Source organism: Lissotriton vulgaris, chromosome 5 (assembly GCF_964263255.1).
Source record: "Lissotriton vulgaris chromosome 5, aLisVul1.2, whole genome shotgun sequence".
Classification (NCBI taxonomy): Eukaryota; Metazoa; Chordata; class Amphibia; order Caudata; family Salamandridae; genus Lissotriton; species Lissotriton vulgaris.
In genome coordinates, this window is record NC_141693.1 from 1889666146 (window position 1) to 1889684759 (window position 18614).

General features: G+C 46.7%; 1 protein-coding gene across 2 annotated transcripts in view; it reads left to right on the forward strand.

Annotated features, from left to right (window-relative positions):
* Positions 1–17425, forward strand: part of LOC147717634 (E3 ubiquitin-protein ligase TRIM39-like) — a 304954-nt gene extending 287529 nt beyond the window's left edge. The window contains exon 7 of one of the 2 annotated variants that reach the window (XM_086924428.1): positions 16563–17425. In XM_086924428.1, coding sequence (XP_086780554.1) covers positions 16563–17107 — 545 coding nt within the window. In that variant the 3' untranslated portion in view covers positions 17108–17425. The remainder of the gene's footprint in view (positions 1–16562) is intronic. The other variant, XM_086924429.1, reaches the window with a different exon arrangement.
* The last annotated feature ends 1189 nt before the right edge of the window (positions 17426–18614 follow it).

The following is an 18614-nucleotide window of genomic DNA, read 5'->3' on the forward strand; positions in this document are numbered from 1 at the left end:
ATAAGAGTAGTCTCCTGGGCGGACCATGCGAGCTACCCCACAATAACCAACCAGTGGGGAGTGGGTAGGACTGACGAGTTCACAAAGGGGCATAACCTACCCTTTTCTACTTGCAAAGACTAGACAGAGTGTTTCTATTTTACGTTGTTTGCAAATAGAAAATACCTCAAACGAAACAATTCCTGGAACAACAATGTCCAGGCAACCAACCAATCAGTGGGGAGAAAAACAGGCATGACGGATTACAACGGGGACAAATGTCTGCATTACCTGCCCTTCGCTATCCATAAAGGGAACAGAATATTCCTATTCATCTCTGTTTGTGGACAGGGAAGATCTCAAAGAGCAACAATCGATTATTAATCGACTTCAAACAACAATCAATTATAATCGACTTCAAGCAACAATCGACTATTAATTGACTTCAAACAATTCAGTGGGGAGAAAAGTAGGCATGACGAATTACAACGGGGGACAAAAAGTCCGCATTACCTACCCTTCTCTATCTGCAAAGAGGGACGACGTTCCTATTCGCCGCTGTTTGCAAACAGAGAATGTCTCGTTCTCAAAAGAGAACCAATATGTCAAGTAGCCTTCAAAGCTAAATGAACCAATACCAACAATATCAGTATACAAATACCGACTTTCAATACAAACAATCAATCAATCAGGTGGATAGAGCCACCCTACCAATCAGGCGTAAAAACACCCTACTTAATCTTACCCGGACCGGACCATACGGACAGTTCTTCGACTCCTTCCTCCAGCGCCCGATCGTTCTCTTACTCCATGTAGCATTCCTGTGGGATTCCAGTCAGGACAATAGGTCACTCAAGAGAGGTCCGTTCAGAATTGGTGAAGTTCTGTCGATCGGCAGCCGGGCTAGGGCCCTCTCAAGGCAGGCATACCCCGATCATTTTAGACGTTCACTTTTTCGTCTGGATCTCTCTTACCGAACCCTATGTCACTGATGGACCCCGCGTTGGGACGCCAATTGTGGAAAATGAGCCCATAATCCTAACGATGCCCAGGCTGCTGGCGCAAACCGCCTCTCAGTTCCCATTCTGAATAATTACCAAATAAAGAGACGGGCGCTGGGAGCAGGAATCAAGAACAGAGTTTATTTCTCATGAGGAGAGCAAGTCATTTCGGACACGAAACACAGTGTCTTTCGGGAGGTGCTCTAACAAGTGAGCGTGAGACTCCGGCTTTTATACATTTGCAGAACATTTGATGATACAATCAGGTCAATGTGTCGCAAAAGGGAAACATTCCTATAATCCTCGTGATGATCCTATTCCACATACATTCACAATGGGGACCCTTGACCTGCTGATAAGAGGGGAGGGCAATCATGCAGCTGAGTGTGCCGTGGGATGTGTGCGCCTGATCATGGCCCAGGGGGTGGGGTGGCTAGGCATACAATAAGGGCAGTAAATGGTATCTCCTGGCTTAGGCGATGGCCTCGGACATGTGTGGTCAGCCGGACTCGGGGGAAGGGGTCATCAAAGGAGTGGTAGTCAGGCCTGCGTGGACAATCGAGCGCGGAGGGAGGGCTCGTCAATAGAGGGGCATTCATGGAAGGGAAGGAGGTGCTGGTCAGGCGCGGCCGTGACTCGCAAGGACAGGGCTTTGCGGGAGAAGAGGGTTTATGACTTGTTCATGTGAGGAGAAGGAGGGGGGGGAGACGGGGTGCGTGCAGGACCAGAGCCGCGCAGAGAGGGAGAGAGAGAGAGAGAGAGAGATCTTACGACCTGTACATGGGGGAACAGGGGCAGCCAGATACAACTGGGGGGGCCATGTCAGCTGAGGCGAAGGATGCTTCTTCGAGAGGGGAATGGAGAAGACCTGGGTCAAGCAGGAGGGTTACCTTTCACATCAGGGTCGCGCAAAGGGAGCGGGTTTCATGGCCTATACATGAGAGAGGGGGTGCAAGATACGCGCAGGAGGGAAGCTGGGGAGCCTAATGGGTAAAAAGGGCCATGGTGCCTAGAATGGCCGTGCATATATACAGGGGTACGGGTTCTTACTGGCAGGGTGATATAGTCAATAAGTTACAGTATCCATGGTGCCCACAGGGAGAGGAGTGGGAGAAGAAGTGAAATGAATGCTGTCTATGTACATCGAATTTGTCAGATTTCACACGTCCCTTTGATGCTTGCAACTCGTGTTTCCCGATACCACCCTTTTACACCCTTTCCGATCTCCCCACTGTTTCTGCCTTCCTCTGCACCTGTTTCCGTTCCTTCTTCGATCTGTTTACTGCCAATTGGAATGTACTAATGGTGGGAAGATGGGTTTTTACAGTTGGGAACCACCAAATGTTTCCGTACTTATGTTCCGGGCCCTGAATACATGAAAGCAACCCCTTCTGGCGTTTATTATGGGAACCAAGTTGTAAACCTTTGTGTATCATGTTAACCTATGAGAGAAATGTGTATAAAAGGAGCGACCCACAGTAGCAATTTGAAGCAGACTCCTCGAACATACACACGCTGTACTTCTTGTGACTTCTGTGTTCCCTGCAGTAATAAACCTCGAATCCTTGACGCCGAAGGAAGTGTCCTGTGTCTCTGTCATTTGTACGCCGGAACAGGTTACCCACGAAGGTTTCAGGTGTTGTCCCCTGGCACCGCTGGGTCTTAGAATAACCCAGTCCTTCAGTTGGCGCCCAACGTGGGGCTGCATCAGTGGTACCGGTCCAAGCCCGACGATCGTGAGGAACTTCGTGTGAAATCTCCGAGGGAAGGTGCACCCCGCTTCATCGATCCTGTTGTCGAAACAAGTGGCCCGACGACTTTTCCCGCGAAGATTCCCGCCTCCTGACGGCTGCGACGGACTGCTGCCCTGACTGTAGACCTGTTTTGGCGCCTGGCGTAGACCTTGGTACAGCGAGACGATTGACGGGCCTTCCTGGTGACGCCATCGATCTTTGAGTTAAGTATTTGTGGGTCGCTCCCAGAGTCCTTAGTTGTGGTTGCTTAGTTGTTGCATGGTTCCATTGCATTTGTGGTTCTTAGTACTTGGTTCTTTGTTGTGATATTTGACGCCTGCAGACGCCAAAAACCGAGGGTTTTTGCTCTTTGCTGGGACTTGGTAAATCCCGTAACCCTTGAAGTTTGTGAAACTCAGCTAGTGTGCAAGATGCCTGGCCGTAGTACTTTGTTCAGTTGTTTTAGTCGTTGTGGTACGGATTCCCGATTGGAGGACTCGTGTCCGATACCTCCGGTTGGAACTCCAACATATGAGCTCTACAGCAAGCACGGACTAGGTCCGATTACTTTTAATGAATATTGGATTCGCTATACTAAAAAAGACGGTGTCCTTAGTTGGGCACCTCATGGTAGTTTCGAGACCCCGATTTTAGATAACCTCGAGGCCAAATTGTTTAAGAAAAAATCAAGGCCGGCTATGTTTGATGCTTTTCGGTTATGGCGTAAAGAAGCCAAACTGAGAGAAATCAGACTGTTCAAACGTAATCAGAGAGATGGAGTTGCTACAACGGTAAGAAAAGCAGAGCAGTTTCAGCGAGATAAGGAGGAAAAGGAAAAGGAAGTTTTCGATAGATTGCAGCGTATGTCTGTAGATAAGTGCTATCCCGCTTTACCGGCGGATACGGACAAAAAGGAGGAAGGTATCGAGGATCCCTTAATGTGTTATCTCATGAAGTCACCACCTCCGTATGTACAGGGTACCACCGCTCCTGTGGTTCCCCCTGTTCCTGCTCCTCAACCAGCTCCTGTCCCTGTACTTCCAGCTGTCCCCGCTCCTCTACCTGCTTCTGTCCCTACTGCTCCTCCACTTGTACTTCCTCATACTCCTGCTCCCGCTGCCTCTACTGTTCTGGTTTCTCCGGCTGTTCCCTCTGTTTCTGGTACTTTTCTTGTTACCCCTTTGGGTTATTCTTTGTCTCCGTCTGTTCGACGTCGTACCCCCTCTGTAGCTGCTAACTTCTTTAATTCTCTTGGACCTATTTCTGAGGCCGCTGATTCAGACGGTCCTCAAAGACGTAGTCAGCTTCCTGGTGGTAGGGAGCGTGACTCATTGTATAATATGGCTATGGGTTGGATGAAATGCCCCGTTAGGAATCCTCCACGTTCGGTATTGAATACATTTGGTCAATTCAATATACCGACACAAAGATATGTTTTTGAAGAAATGTGCAAGGTTTTACGTGACCTAATATCGGCTGACGCATCTGATGATGTAATGACTGCCCTGACTAATCTACAGCTTCAGTTTTCGAGTGGAATGATAGTAGGTAGCAATGTTCGACGTGCAGTCGAGCAATTACTGTCCCTTCGTCCTTCTATAATGCCTCGAGCATTGTTTGTAGAAGATATTAAAGGACCGCTAGGAGCACCTGGTCAGTATCCCATGCGTGAGGTTCCTCCAGTGTGGATGCCAGGTGACGCTAATGCCGTTCCTATCGTTCTGCCGCACTTTCAGAGAGTGTGGATCCATCTTCCATGGAAACGATCAGAAGTTTTACAGGTGAAGCCATCTTTGCCTGACCCTTGCAAAAATCCTGCTGGGTATTATAAAGAATTATCGCAGCTCGTGGATGCTACGATAATGAATCTTGCCGATATCGATATGCTGTTTGGCAATGTCGTACCGCAACCGGTATGGACAAAGATTCGTCAAGAAAACCATGAGGCAGAATTAGGTGGTGATTGGGCTGCTCTTATCGCGGCAGACACACGACAAATTGGTGGGGCTAAACCTGAACAGTTCATTACCGATCTCCCTCAGAGAATCATTACCCTAATGAAAACGCTTATGCCAGCCATGAAGGTAAATTGGGACAAACTGTCCGCTTGCAAACAAAAGAAGGATGAGAGCGTCTCTGATTTCTTTACGAGATTTGAGGAGGCTTTCATTGACCACAGTGGTCAAGACATGGGTACCGAAGGTGGTCAGAGGTTGTTTGTGGACAAATTTGTTTCAAATTTACTGCCTGACTTAAGCAACAAATTACGAAATTCTGAAAGTGCGTGGGCTGTTTCTACTTCTGCTCAAATATTTGCTACGGCTCAATATTATGAGAATAGGGAGAAAGAGGAGAACGATCGTGCTGACAAGAAAACGAAAGAGCTCAAAACTAAAGTGTTGTTGCAACAGGCGTACCCTCCGCGTTCGAATCAGAATGACTCGCAACAACGTAATCGATCGCAGTCTCAGTCAAATAGGTCACAATCACGAAATGATTCCTCTTCACAGAGATCGTTGTTAGGGTACAATCAGTGTGCCTATTATAGACAGGAGGGTCATTTGAAATTTGATTGTCCAGTCCTCAATGAGCGTAATAGTGGTAATTCGTCTAGAGGAGGTCGTGGTGGTTCTCAACAGACATCACGTGGTAGAGGTCGCGGTGCTCAGAATGATCGTTCCACTAACACTTCTGACTCCAATAATTGTTTTGATCAGCGCGGATCGTCACAAGGGCGATCTGCTCAGTACAATGTATATGATTATTACGTCGATCAGGATGTTGACGACTGTAATTACTAGGACAGCCACAGACGAGGAGAGGGAGTGGTATCAGTTCCGGTTGATCAGAGAGGGCCTTACGTCGCAGTTGCCACCTCGGGCGTCGTTGAGCCTTTTCTGTTGGACACTGGTGCAGCGAAAAGTTCCATAATGCATTCGAAACTCTCTGGCGCACCTTTGTCTGGCTTAACAAATGTTTCTGTTGGATTCTCTGGCGCCCCTGTTAGCAATCCGGTTTCACGCCCTTTGCCTCTTACAATTGGGCCGTGTGAGCTCAAAGCTCCGTTGATTTTGACCACTGGGTGTGGTGAAAATCTCTTGGGCCTGGATTTGCTAAAACGTTTGCATGCAACTTTGTATTGTTCTCCTGCGGGAGTGAAGCTTACTTTGGGTGAGAGAGTTATCTCTCCAATGTACTTGTCTCTCGATAAGCTTCCACCGGAATTGAGTTCTCTTCCTGCATCTTTGTGGGCAACAGGTCCCAATGACGTGGGCCTGCTTGACATCTCCCCTTATGTTGTTCATTTGAAATCTAATGTGCGGTTGCCACGTATTCCCCAGTATCGTATCTCCCTTGATGGTGAACGAGCATTGTTAGCTATTATCTATGACCTGATTGAGAAAGAAGTTATCGAGGAGACTCGGGGAAACGTGTGCAACAGTCCTGTGTTGCCCATTCTGAAACGTACTGATCCTTCGAAACCACCTGTTTATCCTTTTGTTATCGATTTACGGGAGGTAAATAAAATTGTGATTCCTCAGTTCCCTGTTGTGCCCGACATCACGGCGCTACTGACTCTGATTCCAGCCTCGGCATCTTGGTTTTCAGTGATCGATCTGTTGCCGAGAAGTAACCTATCTAGGTCACTTATTGTCAAAGGAGGGAAGAAGGTTGACCCCAGAGAGAATTGCAGCGATTGCCCGAAAGACTGTGCCAACAACTCAGAGAGATGTGCGTGCCTTTTTGGGCATCACGTCATACTGCAGACAGTGGATCCCAAATTTTTCACTGTTAGCAAAACCATTGGTGGCTCTTACGTGTAAGGATGTTCCAACTCCTTTACCATGGACGGAAGAATGTCAGAAAGGTTTTTCTGAATTGCGTGACGCGTTGTGTTCGGCTCCTGTGTTAGGTACCCCTGACTACAGTAAGCCGTTTACACTATACGTGCACGAGAGTGTTTTGACGCAACCTTTTGGTGGTAAGCAGCGTCCATGTGCATATTTTTCCTCGACCTTGGACCCAGTAGCTAGAGCATTGCCGAGTTGTTTGAGAGCAACAGCGGCAGCTGCGGTGTCCATCCGACAATCAGCAGGATTGGTCATGGATAATATGCTTACGGTGATGGTTCCGCACGCAGTTGACACTCTCTTAAATCGCACGAAAACTCAGCACTTGACGAGTGAAAGGTTGTCTGGGTACGAGTTGACGCTCTTGGCAAGTCATATTCAGATAAAACGTTGTAATGTCCTGAACCCGGCGACTTTGTTACCCATTAGCATGGAATCAGACGAAGTAACCCCTCATGACTGCTACTTGCGGACTGAGGAGAAAACAAAAGGTCGTGTGGACCTTAAAAACACTCCTTTGGAAGATCCCGATGGGACTTTGTATGTGGATGGTTCATGTTTTAAATTGCCAAATGGTGATGTCACGACTGCGTATGCTGTGGTAACTTTGAATACTGTCGTGGAAGCTGCGAGATTGAATCAGAACTCTGCTCAAGCTGCAGAACTGATCGCTTTGACTAGAGCGTGTGTGTTGTCGAAAGGGAAACGGGTGAATGTGTTTACTGATAGCCAATATGCTTTTGGCGTTGCCCATAGCTTTGGACGATTGTGGAGAGAGAGAGGTTTTATGACATCGCATGGCACTAAGATTCAACATGGACAGCTTGTGAATGATCTTTTGGATGCACTTACGTTACCCAAGCAGGTGGCGATTGTTAAATGTAGTGCGCGTCGTAAGGTGACAGATGATGTTGGTCGTGGTAATGCGTTTGCGGATGAGACTGCTAAGGAGACTGCCCGGAACCTTAGCATTAGAATGTATGTGACGAGTTCGGTTAGGTGGCCTACAGAGACTAGTAAGTGCGAGGATACCATCGAGAGTGTGAAAACGATACAGAATGAGGCCACCGAGACTGAAAAGACGAAATGGAAAGAGAGTACGGGAAAGTTGGATGCGAATGGTTGTTGGATTGATTTGTCAGAGCACAAGAGGTGGATGTTGCCAGATGCGTATGTATTAGCTGTTGTGACGATGGCACATGGGTTAGCACATATTAGCGCGAAAGGTATTTGTAAGTTGTTGTCCCCTGTGTGGAAGAATGATGGTATCACGAAGTGTGCTGAGAGATTGGTGAAGAATTGCATGATATGTATGATGTACAATCCTGGTAAGGGAACCCCTACACCTCCTGGCCATTTTGCTCCCCCTTCATGTCCGTTTGAAGTGATCCAGCTAGACTTCATCCATATGGAGCGATGCAATAACCTGAAATACGCTTTAGTTGTGGTTTGCGCATTCTCCCGATGGATTGAAGCCTACCCTCTTAAAGACAACACTGCTATGTCCACTGCGAAAATCCTACTGAAGGAATACTTTCCTCGGTATGGAATGCCACGGATTGTATGGTCTGATAACGGAAGTGAGTTTGTAGGGAGTGTGATGAAGAGTGTGTGTAAGGGCCTTGGAATTACTCAAAAATTCCATAGCGCCAATCATCCCCAGTCAGCAGGTTTGGTTGAAGGGTATAATGGCACCCTTAAACTCAAACTAGCGAAGATTCAGGCTACGACTGGTCTTTCGTGGCCTGACGCTTTGCCTCTAGCTCTGTTGTCAACAAGGGCGACTGTACACTCCCGAGTAGGGCTCAGTCCCTATGAAATAGTGTTCGGCCGTCCTGCAAATGTTTGGGGGGTCCCTAGACCAAGTGTGTTTTCTGATCTTGAGTACCCAATGTTGACCGATTATCCGCATGATCTGACTGCTAAACTGAGGTTAATTCATCAACAGGTCTTTGAAGCACTGCCGACGCAGACGGAGTGTCCAGGCCACCAGCTCCAGCCCGGAGACTGGGTGGTGACGAGGAACTTTGGAAGAAAAAGAAACCTCGAGCCTCGTTTTACAGGACCCTTCCAGGTCCTCCTTGCCACGAGAACTGCTGTCCGTTTGGAAGGCCGGAAGAACTGGGTGCATGCCACCCACACCAAAAAGGTACCTATACCTTTACCGGCGGACTCGTGGGTGAGGAAAGGCATTGCTTCATCTGAAACGGAGAGATTGCAGACCTTCGTACCCTTTAGCGACGCCGAACCTGTCGGAGAATCCTCAGTGCAGCAGAACGACATTGTTGAACATTTGTCATCGCAAAACTCAAGATCTGAACAATTGACTGATCAACAGAACTCTGTTCCTTCATCGGACCCATTGTTCGACGAACAGACACGTCCTGGAAAGAGCCAATACTTTTTGCGATCTAACACCAAGGACAAATAAATCTGCTTTTGTTCCTCGATATCTACGTTACCCCATTGCCACGATCAGTCTAAACACTTGTATTTTGTAAATATTGAGTTTTTCCACATGTGTTTTTGCTTCCACAGCTGGGAGACTTTTGTATATACTTGTATATAAAATACCTTACATCCAGGTGAACCGTAGGGCCGCGCGTGTACTTCCTTCTGGTTAGTAGGTCTTGACACTAGGTCAAAGACCGTCGGTTCCTGGGAACTCCTAGGGATTGACTACTGCTACACAGAACGAAGTGCGTCAAGAAACGTTGCGGACGGTTTTAGGGGATGGCGTTTTCAAAACTTGTGGACTTGGAAAAAGCTCAGGCGCAAAGATTCAAACTGTAACAAATTACCCGTACCAAATGCTTTATGTTTCAGGTGTTCCTTCTGTTTTTAATTGTTTCCTCGTTATTGGCGGGTGGGGTGTATTACTATACAGTACTTCCTACCTTCTGCCATACCTACTCCTACTTCTGAACCTAAACTTACCACCACTGTGTCCCCTCATTCCTTTCACATCTTACCTCAACACGAGCAAGCTAGACGTGCAGAATTCAGAAATAATTCCTTTATTCAGCTTTTACATCAGCATCAGTTAGTGGTTAATACTACTAATTGCTGGATGTGTGGGTTAATGCCACATACCACGGATAAGGGAATTCCATATCTGGTCCTTCCTTATAGTTCCCAGGGTTCAGCTCGAGCATTCCAAACAATGTTTCGAAGCGCACTAGATTCCTACCCCAATCGAGAGCCACGTCCTCCGCACTTTGGTCCTGGTCCGTACCACAAGCCTTTGGCTATAGCGATCGCTGATTTAGATAGGGATATCTATGAGCCGTCGCTCATCCCAGAGGAAGAGGTGCGAGCCTATAGGGACCTGAGTGAGGTTGAGTATAGTGCGCTCGAGGGTGAAAGACAGCTTAGAAGCTCGTCTTCAATATGGATCGTACCCCACCTCGGTAATTTCTGTCTAAAAGGTCGTGGCCGAAGATCGAGAGCATATCTTGGGGAGAGTGCTTGCTCCGAGACGTATGTCTTACCGATGCTCTCGTCCCCTGTGTTTCTGGCTGCCAAGGGTACGTACTTTGTCTGCCATGATCGTGCGTACACATGGTTGCCCTCCGACTTTGCGGGCACATGTTATATCGCAAATTTGTTGCCTCCGACATTCACCGTAGATGCAGATTATCACAAGACTAGAATTGTGAGGGGCGTGATTAGCGAAGAGGACACTGCCGGTCAAGAGGCAGGAGACTTTTTCAAGGGTTTCTTTCCGTTTTGGGGGCCTATGGTCAATAGTAGGAACCTGAGACAGTTGACTCGAGTGGTGGAATGGACCGCTAATATCACTGCCAGTGCCCTTGGTAATATCACCGCAGAACTTCAGGCGGATAGGCTCATGACGTTACAAAATTGTATGGTTTTAGACGTTGTCTTAGCAGATCGAGGTGGAGTATGTAAAGTGATCCATTCGAGCTGCTGTATTTTCATTCCAGATAACGCTCCGACTGTCTATCAAGCCATCTCAAAGTTGCATAAAACACGTGGACGTAGGGGATTGGACGCTGCTTGGGTGGTTTTGGGGCCTAGTGTCGACTTGGGGTTGGAAGATTCTGATGATCGTCGGAGTTGTTGCGGCGTTTCTGTTCACGGTATGCCTTTGTGTGCAGTGTGGTCCTGCCTTATGTGGCCTCTGTGCTACGACGTGTATAAGACAGCCGCCTGTTACCAAAGGAGCTCAGATGGATAGAATTATGCTGCAGCAACATCTAGATGGTCTGATGAATATCGAATATGATTCTGACTAGTGCTTGCCTACATGAGGGCAAAAGGAGCGTCTGAGGTTCCGTGACGATCGTAAGTGGTGTTTTTGACTCGCACGAATATGGTCGAGTCTGGTATCTATGAACCGCAAATGACGAGTTTAGTGGGTGTACACAGTTTTGCTGTGCTAACCTAAACCGTTCGTTTGTTTCGTGGGTTTCTACATCCGAGCCCACGGGTTCCATCTTAGATACAGCATCCATTTTGTCTCTTGCCCTCAAGTAGCCAGCGAACGGACGCTGTCCGCTTCGCGACCCTGGGATTCCCAAGACTCTTGCGGAAGACACGTTTCCTTTGAAAGTGTCTTTATGATGAGGGGGATGACACTGTAAGGCAGATGGCCCCGCTCGAGGCTCATCTTGCCGTGCCGCTCTATTGTCTCAGCCGTGCATCTCATTAGGCACGTCCCTTTGATGCTTGCAACTCGTGTTTCCCGATACCACCCTTTTACACCCTTTCCGATCTCCCCACTGTTTCTGCCTTCCTCTGCACCTGTTTCCGTTCCTTCTTCGATCTGTTTACTGCCAATTGGAATGTACTAATGGTGGGAAGATGGGTTTTTACAGTTGGGAACCACCAAATGTTTCCGTACTTATGTTCCGGGCCCTGAATACATTAAAGCAACCCCTTCTGGCGTTTATTATGGGAACCAAGTTGTAAACCTTTGTGTATCATGTTAACCTATGAGAGAAATGTGTATAAAAGGAGCGACCCACAGTAGCAATTTGAAGCAGACTCCTCGAACATACACACGCTGTACTTCTTGTGACTTCTGTGTTCCCTGCAGTAATAAACCTCGAATCCTTGACGCCGAAGGAAGTGTCCCGTGTCTCTGTCATTTGTACGCCGGAACAGGTTACCCACGAAGGTTTCAGGTGTTGTCCCCTGGCACCGCTAGGTCTTAGAATAACCCAGTCCTTCACAGCCGCCATCTTTAGACACTACAGAACAAGGCCGCATAGCCTCGGCTCGACCCCAACCCTGGGCCTGGCCAGGCCCCGACATCGAGGCACCACCATCCACCTAGGGGGTGAAGAGACCACTTGGCAGGTCAATGGGAGAAGGAGTGTCAATGGCTCCCCTCCGCCAGGTGTCGATCGCCCCCGGCTTCCCCGGGCGCTGGCTCCACCCCCCTGCTGGGTGTCTGGACTCCCTCATCCCGGACCTCCCGACCTCCAAGTGCGAGGGTCCGGACATCAAAGGAGTGTCTCGACTTCAAGATACAACTGTCTTCCTGCTCTGGAGCTGCCCCAGTTATAGGTCTGGTCTCCTTTGATGTCCGGACCCTCGCATTTGGAGGTCGGGAGGTCCGGGATGAGGGAGTCCAGACACCCAGCAGGGGGGTGGAGCCAGCGCCCGGGGAAGCGGGGGGCGATCGACACCTGGCGGAGGGGAGCCATTGACACTCCTTCTCCCATTGACCTGCCAAGTGGTCTCTTCACCCCCTAGGTGGATGGTGGTGCCTCGATGTCGGGGCCTGGCCAGGCCCAGGGTTGGGGTCGAGTCGAGGCCACGCGGCCCTGTTCTGTAGTGTCCAAAGATGGCGGGTGGGCCAGGGCAGTGGTGCTGACGGGGGCCCGGGCCAGCCGATACTGGGGTGTTCGGGGGCTGGAGTTCCGTTGTGGACGGGTCGTGGGTTGCCCCAGCGGGTTGCCGGGATGGTTCTTGTCGGGGATACAGGGAGAGCAGAGGTCCGGTCCCCGTCATGCGGGGAGGGAGCGGGCCTTCCCCGAGGCCTGTCCAACAAACAGCAAAAAAAGGCCAACAGTCTATGCGGCAAAACTGGCTGGAGGTACGACAGGACCTGCCACTTCTCGGGTAAGTTTACAACCCGGTGTGTAGAAAGGGAGGCTATCAGAGTAGTGAGCGTTAGCATTTCGGTGCCTGTATTGTTTAGATACCGTAGATACCGACACGCATGTAACAACGTAGGCAGGCATTATTCAGGCCAGTAATCGGGAGAGTGTAGGCTGTATTCAGTCTTTAAGCACTCACATTTACCCCTCCTTCATATCCATTCTACCCATAGTATATCGGGTACATATTTAAGTCTTGGCCTATATCCAGTGGGCACATTAAACTATATTTGGCCACTGTTATGATGGACATTAAAGCTCTCTATCTTTAGTCCGCATTAAACTATATTTAGCCACAAACGACATAGTGATACTGATGTCCACTGTTCTGAGGGACATTCAAGCTCTCTTTATTTAGAAGGTGTTTATTATTATATTTAGCTTAAGACCTGTAGCGGCTATATAATATGTTCATGCCATATTTATAATCATAGGCATATATATTTTTAATACCTAGAAGTGATATTGCCTTGTGAGATTTGGGTAATATTTGCCATTTATTTGACGCTATGGGTATGTTGAGACTCTTGTTATATGTTTAAGTTGTAGTGGCCAGTATATCCATATAAGGGGACAAGAGGAATCCCTCAAGTGTATAAGAATTCCAAGAATGGATTGATTTCCAAGCGGATACAGGTAATACATACAGGCTCGATGGTTATGCGTGTAATAAGAACAGCACATAGATTAAGCAAACCATGTATTTTACGGTTGGATACATAGTTACCCCTCCGTTTATCTTTTCTATGTATAGTGTACCACATACAGAGAACATATCATTTAATTCCATCAGATTTGAAATTGACCAAACTAGGAAGAACCTCTGGTGGATAAATTTCCCGCATATTTCAGGTGGGCATGTGTATATTATGAAATCTATTTTTAAACATCTAGCGGATAATCAGATTAGAAATGGTTACTCAGGAGCCCAAATACCGGTCGGTAACGGCCGAATTCGGCCGTTACCGACCGGTATTTGGTGATTGGGATGTAGGGGGCCAGTTTTTTACCGCATCTGTAAATTTACCGATTCAGTAAATTTACAGATTCGTTAAAATACCGACTCGGTATATTTACCGAATCGGTATTTCCAGATGTAGGTGGGACTCTACCGAGTCCCAAAGGCCTTTCAAATTCGGTATTTTACCACCCAATCCAATTGGGTGGTAAAATACCGAATCCTAGTGTGCATGCACATGTGTGCATGCACACCTATGCCATGTGACAGACAGACATGCCCTTAGGGCATGTCTGTGTGCCACATGGCACACATGCCTGTATTTGGGGTGCTAGAGGGTGTCAAAGTGACACCCCCTGCACCCTTGGTGGAATCGGTATTTACCGAATCGGTAAATACCGATTCGGTAATGACCATTGATTCCTAGGGGCTTCAATGTCCATAGGAATCAATGGGCATTACCGAATCAGTATTTACAGAATCGGTAAATACCGAATCTTAACGATTCGGTATTTACAGAATCTGTAATACCTACATCTCCCCCCTTCATATTTACCAACTCTTAAATACCGAATCGGTAAAATTCGGTATTTAAGAGTCGGTAAATATGAATGACCTACATCTGGCCCTATATGCTTTAAATAGGTAACTTGTGAAAGACAGTATTAAACTAAATGTGAATAAGTGTCTACCTCTCTCAATCAATCCCGACATCGCTCAGGGCCTAGGGATTCTTCTCCTTTAAGTGTATGTTAAGACATACAATTTATTCCCCCTTAGTTTCATAGATAGATTAAGTGTAGTCTATCTTTAGAATCCCTATCTACCATGATTGTACGATGTACGGTTAACACAAGAGTAAGAGCATTAGTTTTGTATATTAACAAATAGAAATTATAATATAGTGATCTCTTTTTAATTAATCTCGGTGTTATTTTTTTCAACAAGCATAAAACAATACACGTCTTTATTTCTAGCTTGATATTGATCAAGTGGTCCATTTTAGACCACCATCTATATATGAGGAGGAATCGGCAAGATACATTTGGATAATAACCTACAGGTAAACTCCCTCAGGGACTCTCAAAAAATAGATGTTTAAAAAACCTTTTATTTGAAGAAAGCAGTTTGGATTCTCAGATTGATACTGTGATAATAGAACATCTTAAGTCACAGATACCCTTAGTTTGGTATATAAAAAAACCTTTTTCTTATGTAAATATTTTTAATAAAAATTTCACAAATTTTATGTGCTTCATTGTAATATAGTATACAACAACGAAAACACATGTGAGAATGAGAGATTGTATGTTTGATTAGTTCCTTTACCATTAAATACAGCAGTGGTATTCAGGCCCATCTTTTCAGGCCATAGACCCAGTAATATCATTGATTGTACAACATGTTGACAGCTTTAATCAGTGCGCCCTAATTATAGAACATTGATTTTTCTTGCTCCGTAGTATTCACTGGTAAAAGAAAAATCCTGAAGAAGGCATTTGCCGAAACGCGTTAGTGGTGTTCTGCAAATCGCTGCCAGCGTCTTTTTGTCTTTTTTGTTTCTATGTTCACAATAGATTGTAATCTACTGTATAAAATTAGTGTGTTTTTATGTCCAAAATGTATTTGAATTTACTGTATAAAACCATACAAATGTGAAAAATCTGCTACATAATTATTATATTCTAATCAAATTGGTGGTTGAACCTATCTAAGCAATATATGCAACAATATGTATGTGCATATTAGAAAAGTGAATGTAGATATATCGTATATTTTTGATACTGCAGGAAAAAACAAATATTAATAAAACTAAAAATATTTTCTTAATTGGATTGATACAGTGTTTATTATGTTAGACAGTATCTATGGTTCGCGCACAGAGCCTGGTGCTACTGCTTCTTTCTAAAAAAGAAGCTGGTATTTATCCCATATTTTTTTTAATTCCCATAGCGCAATTGAGTTCAGACACCAAATATACATGCTTTGCTTCCCCTACACCGACTTTACACCCCCTGCTGGCATCAGTGCGGTCCTCGGTCACACCAAAGATCAATCCACTGTTCCTCGGCTATCTCATGTGCATGCACTTCAGTCATGTTATGCTATTAATATCTCCTAAAAATCAGGGTCGCGTGAATCGAAATGGGGAACATTCCTGCAAAAGAAGCTTGTGGCGTTGGGATTAGTTTCGCATTAAAAAGTCACAAAAAAAGCTGCTAGAAAGCAAAAAACAGACCACTTTTCCTTGGATGTTTAGAGTGCTAGTTATATGATAAAATTGAATGTAAATTGTAGAACTGGAGGTGGCCATTGCCTTTTGGAGGAGTCCTATTTGCTTCTGCCATTCAACCATGGATTTGAGGTTCTCCTTTTGGGAAACAACAGCCAGGGTATTCCTGGAGAGCTGTATCACCATCAGTAAGAGGGCATTGGTGTGCAGAGAAAGGGCCTGCACATTTATTTTGGCCAAGAATGTTGTTGCTGAAATTATTCTTGGTATTTATTATTTCATTGGGAAACCTTTGAAATGGGATGCAAGAAGAGTTCCTCGGTTTTTAACATTATTTTTTTTATTTATTATTCAATTCCAGTAAAATAATAAAAAAACTGAATAATTTCTGAAACCATATTCTTTTCAATTCATATTTTTTTAATCAAATTCATTATTATGTCGTTATTTATACAAAAATATTCTATTTACATTGAGCACCTCTTTACTTAAGTTATTTTAGTTGAGTATTGCATTATTGGTATTTTATTAAAGTTACACCCCACCCTTGATGACTACAACACTGTTGAGGTTGTGCACTGTTATAAGTGCCTGGCTGAGAGTGCTCTATGGTTGAGAGGTGTAATTGCTGCTGTGACTGGCTGGTTAATGATATTTACTTTTCACTTTCTTGCAGCTGCGGTGACCCTGGATCCAGACACTGCGAGTCCCTGGCTCATCCTGTCTGAGGACGGAAGGAGCGTGAGAGAAGGAGACCGAGCACAGTATCTGCCCAGCACGCCCCAGAGATTTTCTAATTATCGCATTATCCTGGGGCGAGAGAGGCTGAGCGCTGGAAGGCATTACTGGGAGGTGGAGGTGGGGGACAAGACGGCCTGGACCCTTGGGGTGTGTGACGAATCTTTGAGCAGAAAGGACGAACTAATATTTGCACCCAAGTATGGAATCTGGACAGTGCGGCTCATAAATGGTAAATATGAAGCTCGTACCTCCTCTCTCACCCCCCTGACCCCCTGTGTGCCCCCAAGAGCTGTTGGTCTCTTCCTGGACTATGAGGCGGGCAGGCTCTTGGTGTACAATGTGGATGACCGGTCTCTTCTCTTCACCTTCTCCGGAACCTCCTTCCCCCCCACCCTGCGACCCTACTTCTGTCCGCAAGTCAACGATGGAGGGAGAAATGCGGGGGCGCTGCGGATCCTGCCGGTGACAGGATGGGAGTGAGAGCATGTTTACTTCTTACTTCAAAAGTATGACCATCGTTTTGGTTTCACCTTTGTTACAGGTTTTACCTGTTGGATAATTTCAGAAATATTTGTTGATTACTACGCAATAAAAATTGTTTATTTTATATATGTTTCCTGGCATATGCAGATAACAATGGAATATGATTCAGAGACCTATGTGTAAGTGTAATATTTTAACTGACTTTTATTTTATTTGTACACTTTTATATTGATCCTGTCCAAGTTTCCAGAGCTCAAATTGTCAGTACCTGCTATTAATTACTTTACTTGTTGAGCATTCAAAACACGGCGACTAGTATAAAATAGCAATGCAGTATGAATGTATACATCAAGGAACGGCAAACTATGCAACAATCTGCTTTATCTACCTGTCTTGATATTTCATGTAGGGTTATGCAAAGTTGTAAATTCAGGCAACTTGCAACTACTTGTTACAAAGTAAAAAAAATCTCAACCTTAGCGGTCCATTGCAGCCATGACAAACCATTCCATATTCAGCAGGGATCTGTGAGAGGCAGATGGTAAGCTGCTGCAGTATGGATGCCTCTACCCTTTCTATCCTTTGGAGACCCCCCAGCACATCCCGATTAGAGTCTTAGCCTGGCAACTCCCCCGCTTCACAAGACTCCATTTCCATCTTGGCAATGTTTGTTTCTCTGAGCTAACCCACACACAGTCCCCAGAGATTGCGCCCCCTCCTACCGGAGACCTCAAACTTTGCAACATTGACATCCCTCGTCATAATTGACCTTGTTCTGGGCCGGTCGCTGCACGCACCGCGCACACTCCCTATGAGTGAGCCCAGGCTGCCCCCGCTCTTGACGAGTGTTGCCGCTGCCCTGCAGCTGAGTTCCTGGTCCTTAGCTTTTTTGTATTCTGCCTCTGTATTTTGCTGCATTTTGCCTCTGTATTGTCTGGATTCTGCCTCTGTATTTTGTTTTTACTGTGTCCTGCCCCTGCCGTGTTTCCCGCCCTCTCCCCGCCGCTGCTCCCCTGCGGCACCGTCCCTTTTGTTTTCTGTCTCCCTTCCCATTCGCTGCCTCGCTCCCGCCTCCCAGCTGCTCCTCCCTCCCACTTCGCCATTTATGGTGGAGTGCACGCGTACGCGCAGCGAGCAAGCGCAGTGGGCGCGCCAATTGCGTGCCGAAGGCAAGCCCGTCTGCGCCCGTCCGCGCCTGGACCGCGCCCAGGGCCAGGACCCCTGGCTCTCGTCGACGCCAGACCACACGATGGACCTACGACGCCGCCACCCTCAACGCACTCAACACCGGCCGAACCCCCGCCTGCTACCGAGCCACCCCGAAACGCGCCCACGGGCCTTTCACCTGCCAAGCCTGCAAATTCACCTGCCTCCGGACGTGCACCGCACCCGCCAAGCCGAGCATCAGCAGCAATCACCTCAAGTGCATCCTGCTCAACACCCGCTCCGTCGACAGACACGCCGTCGAACTCTGGAACCTGCTCGACACAACATCACCAGACGT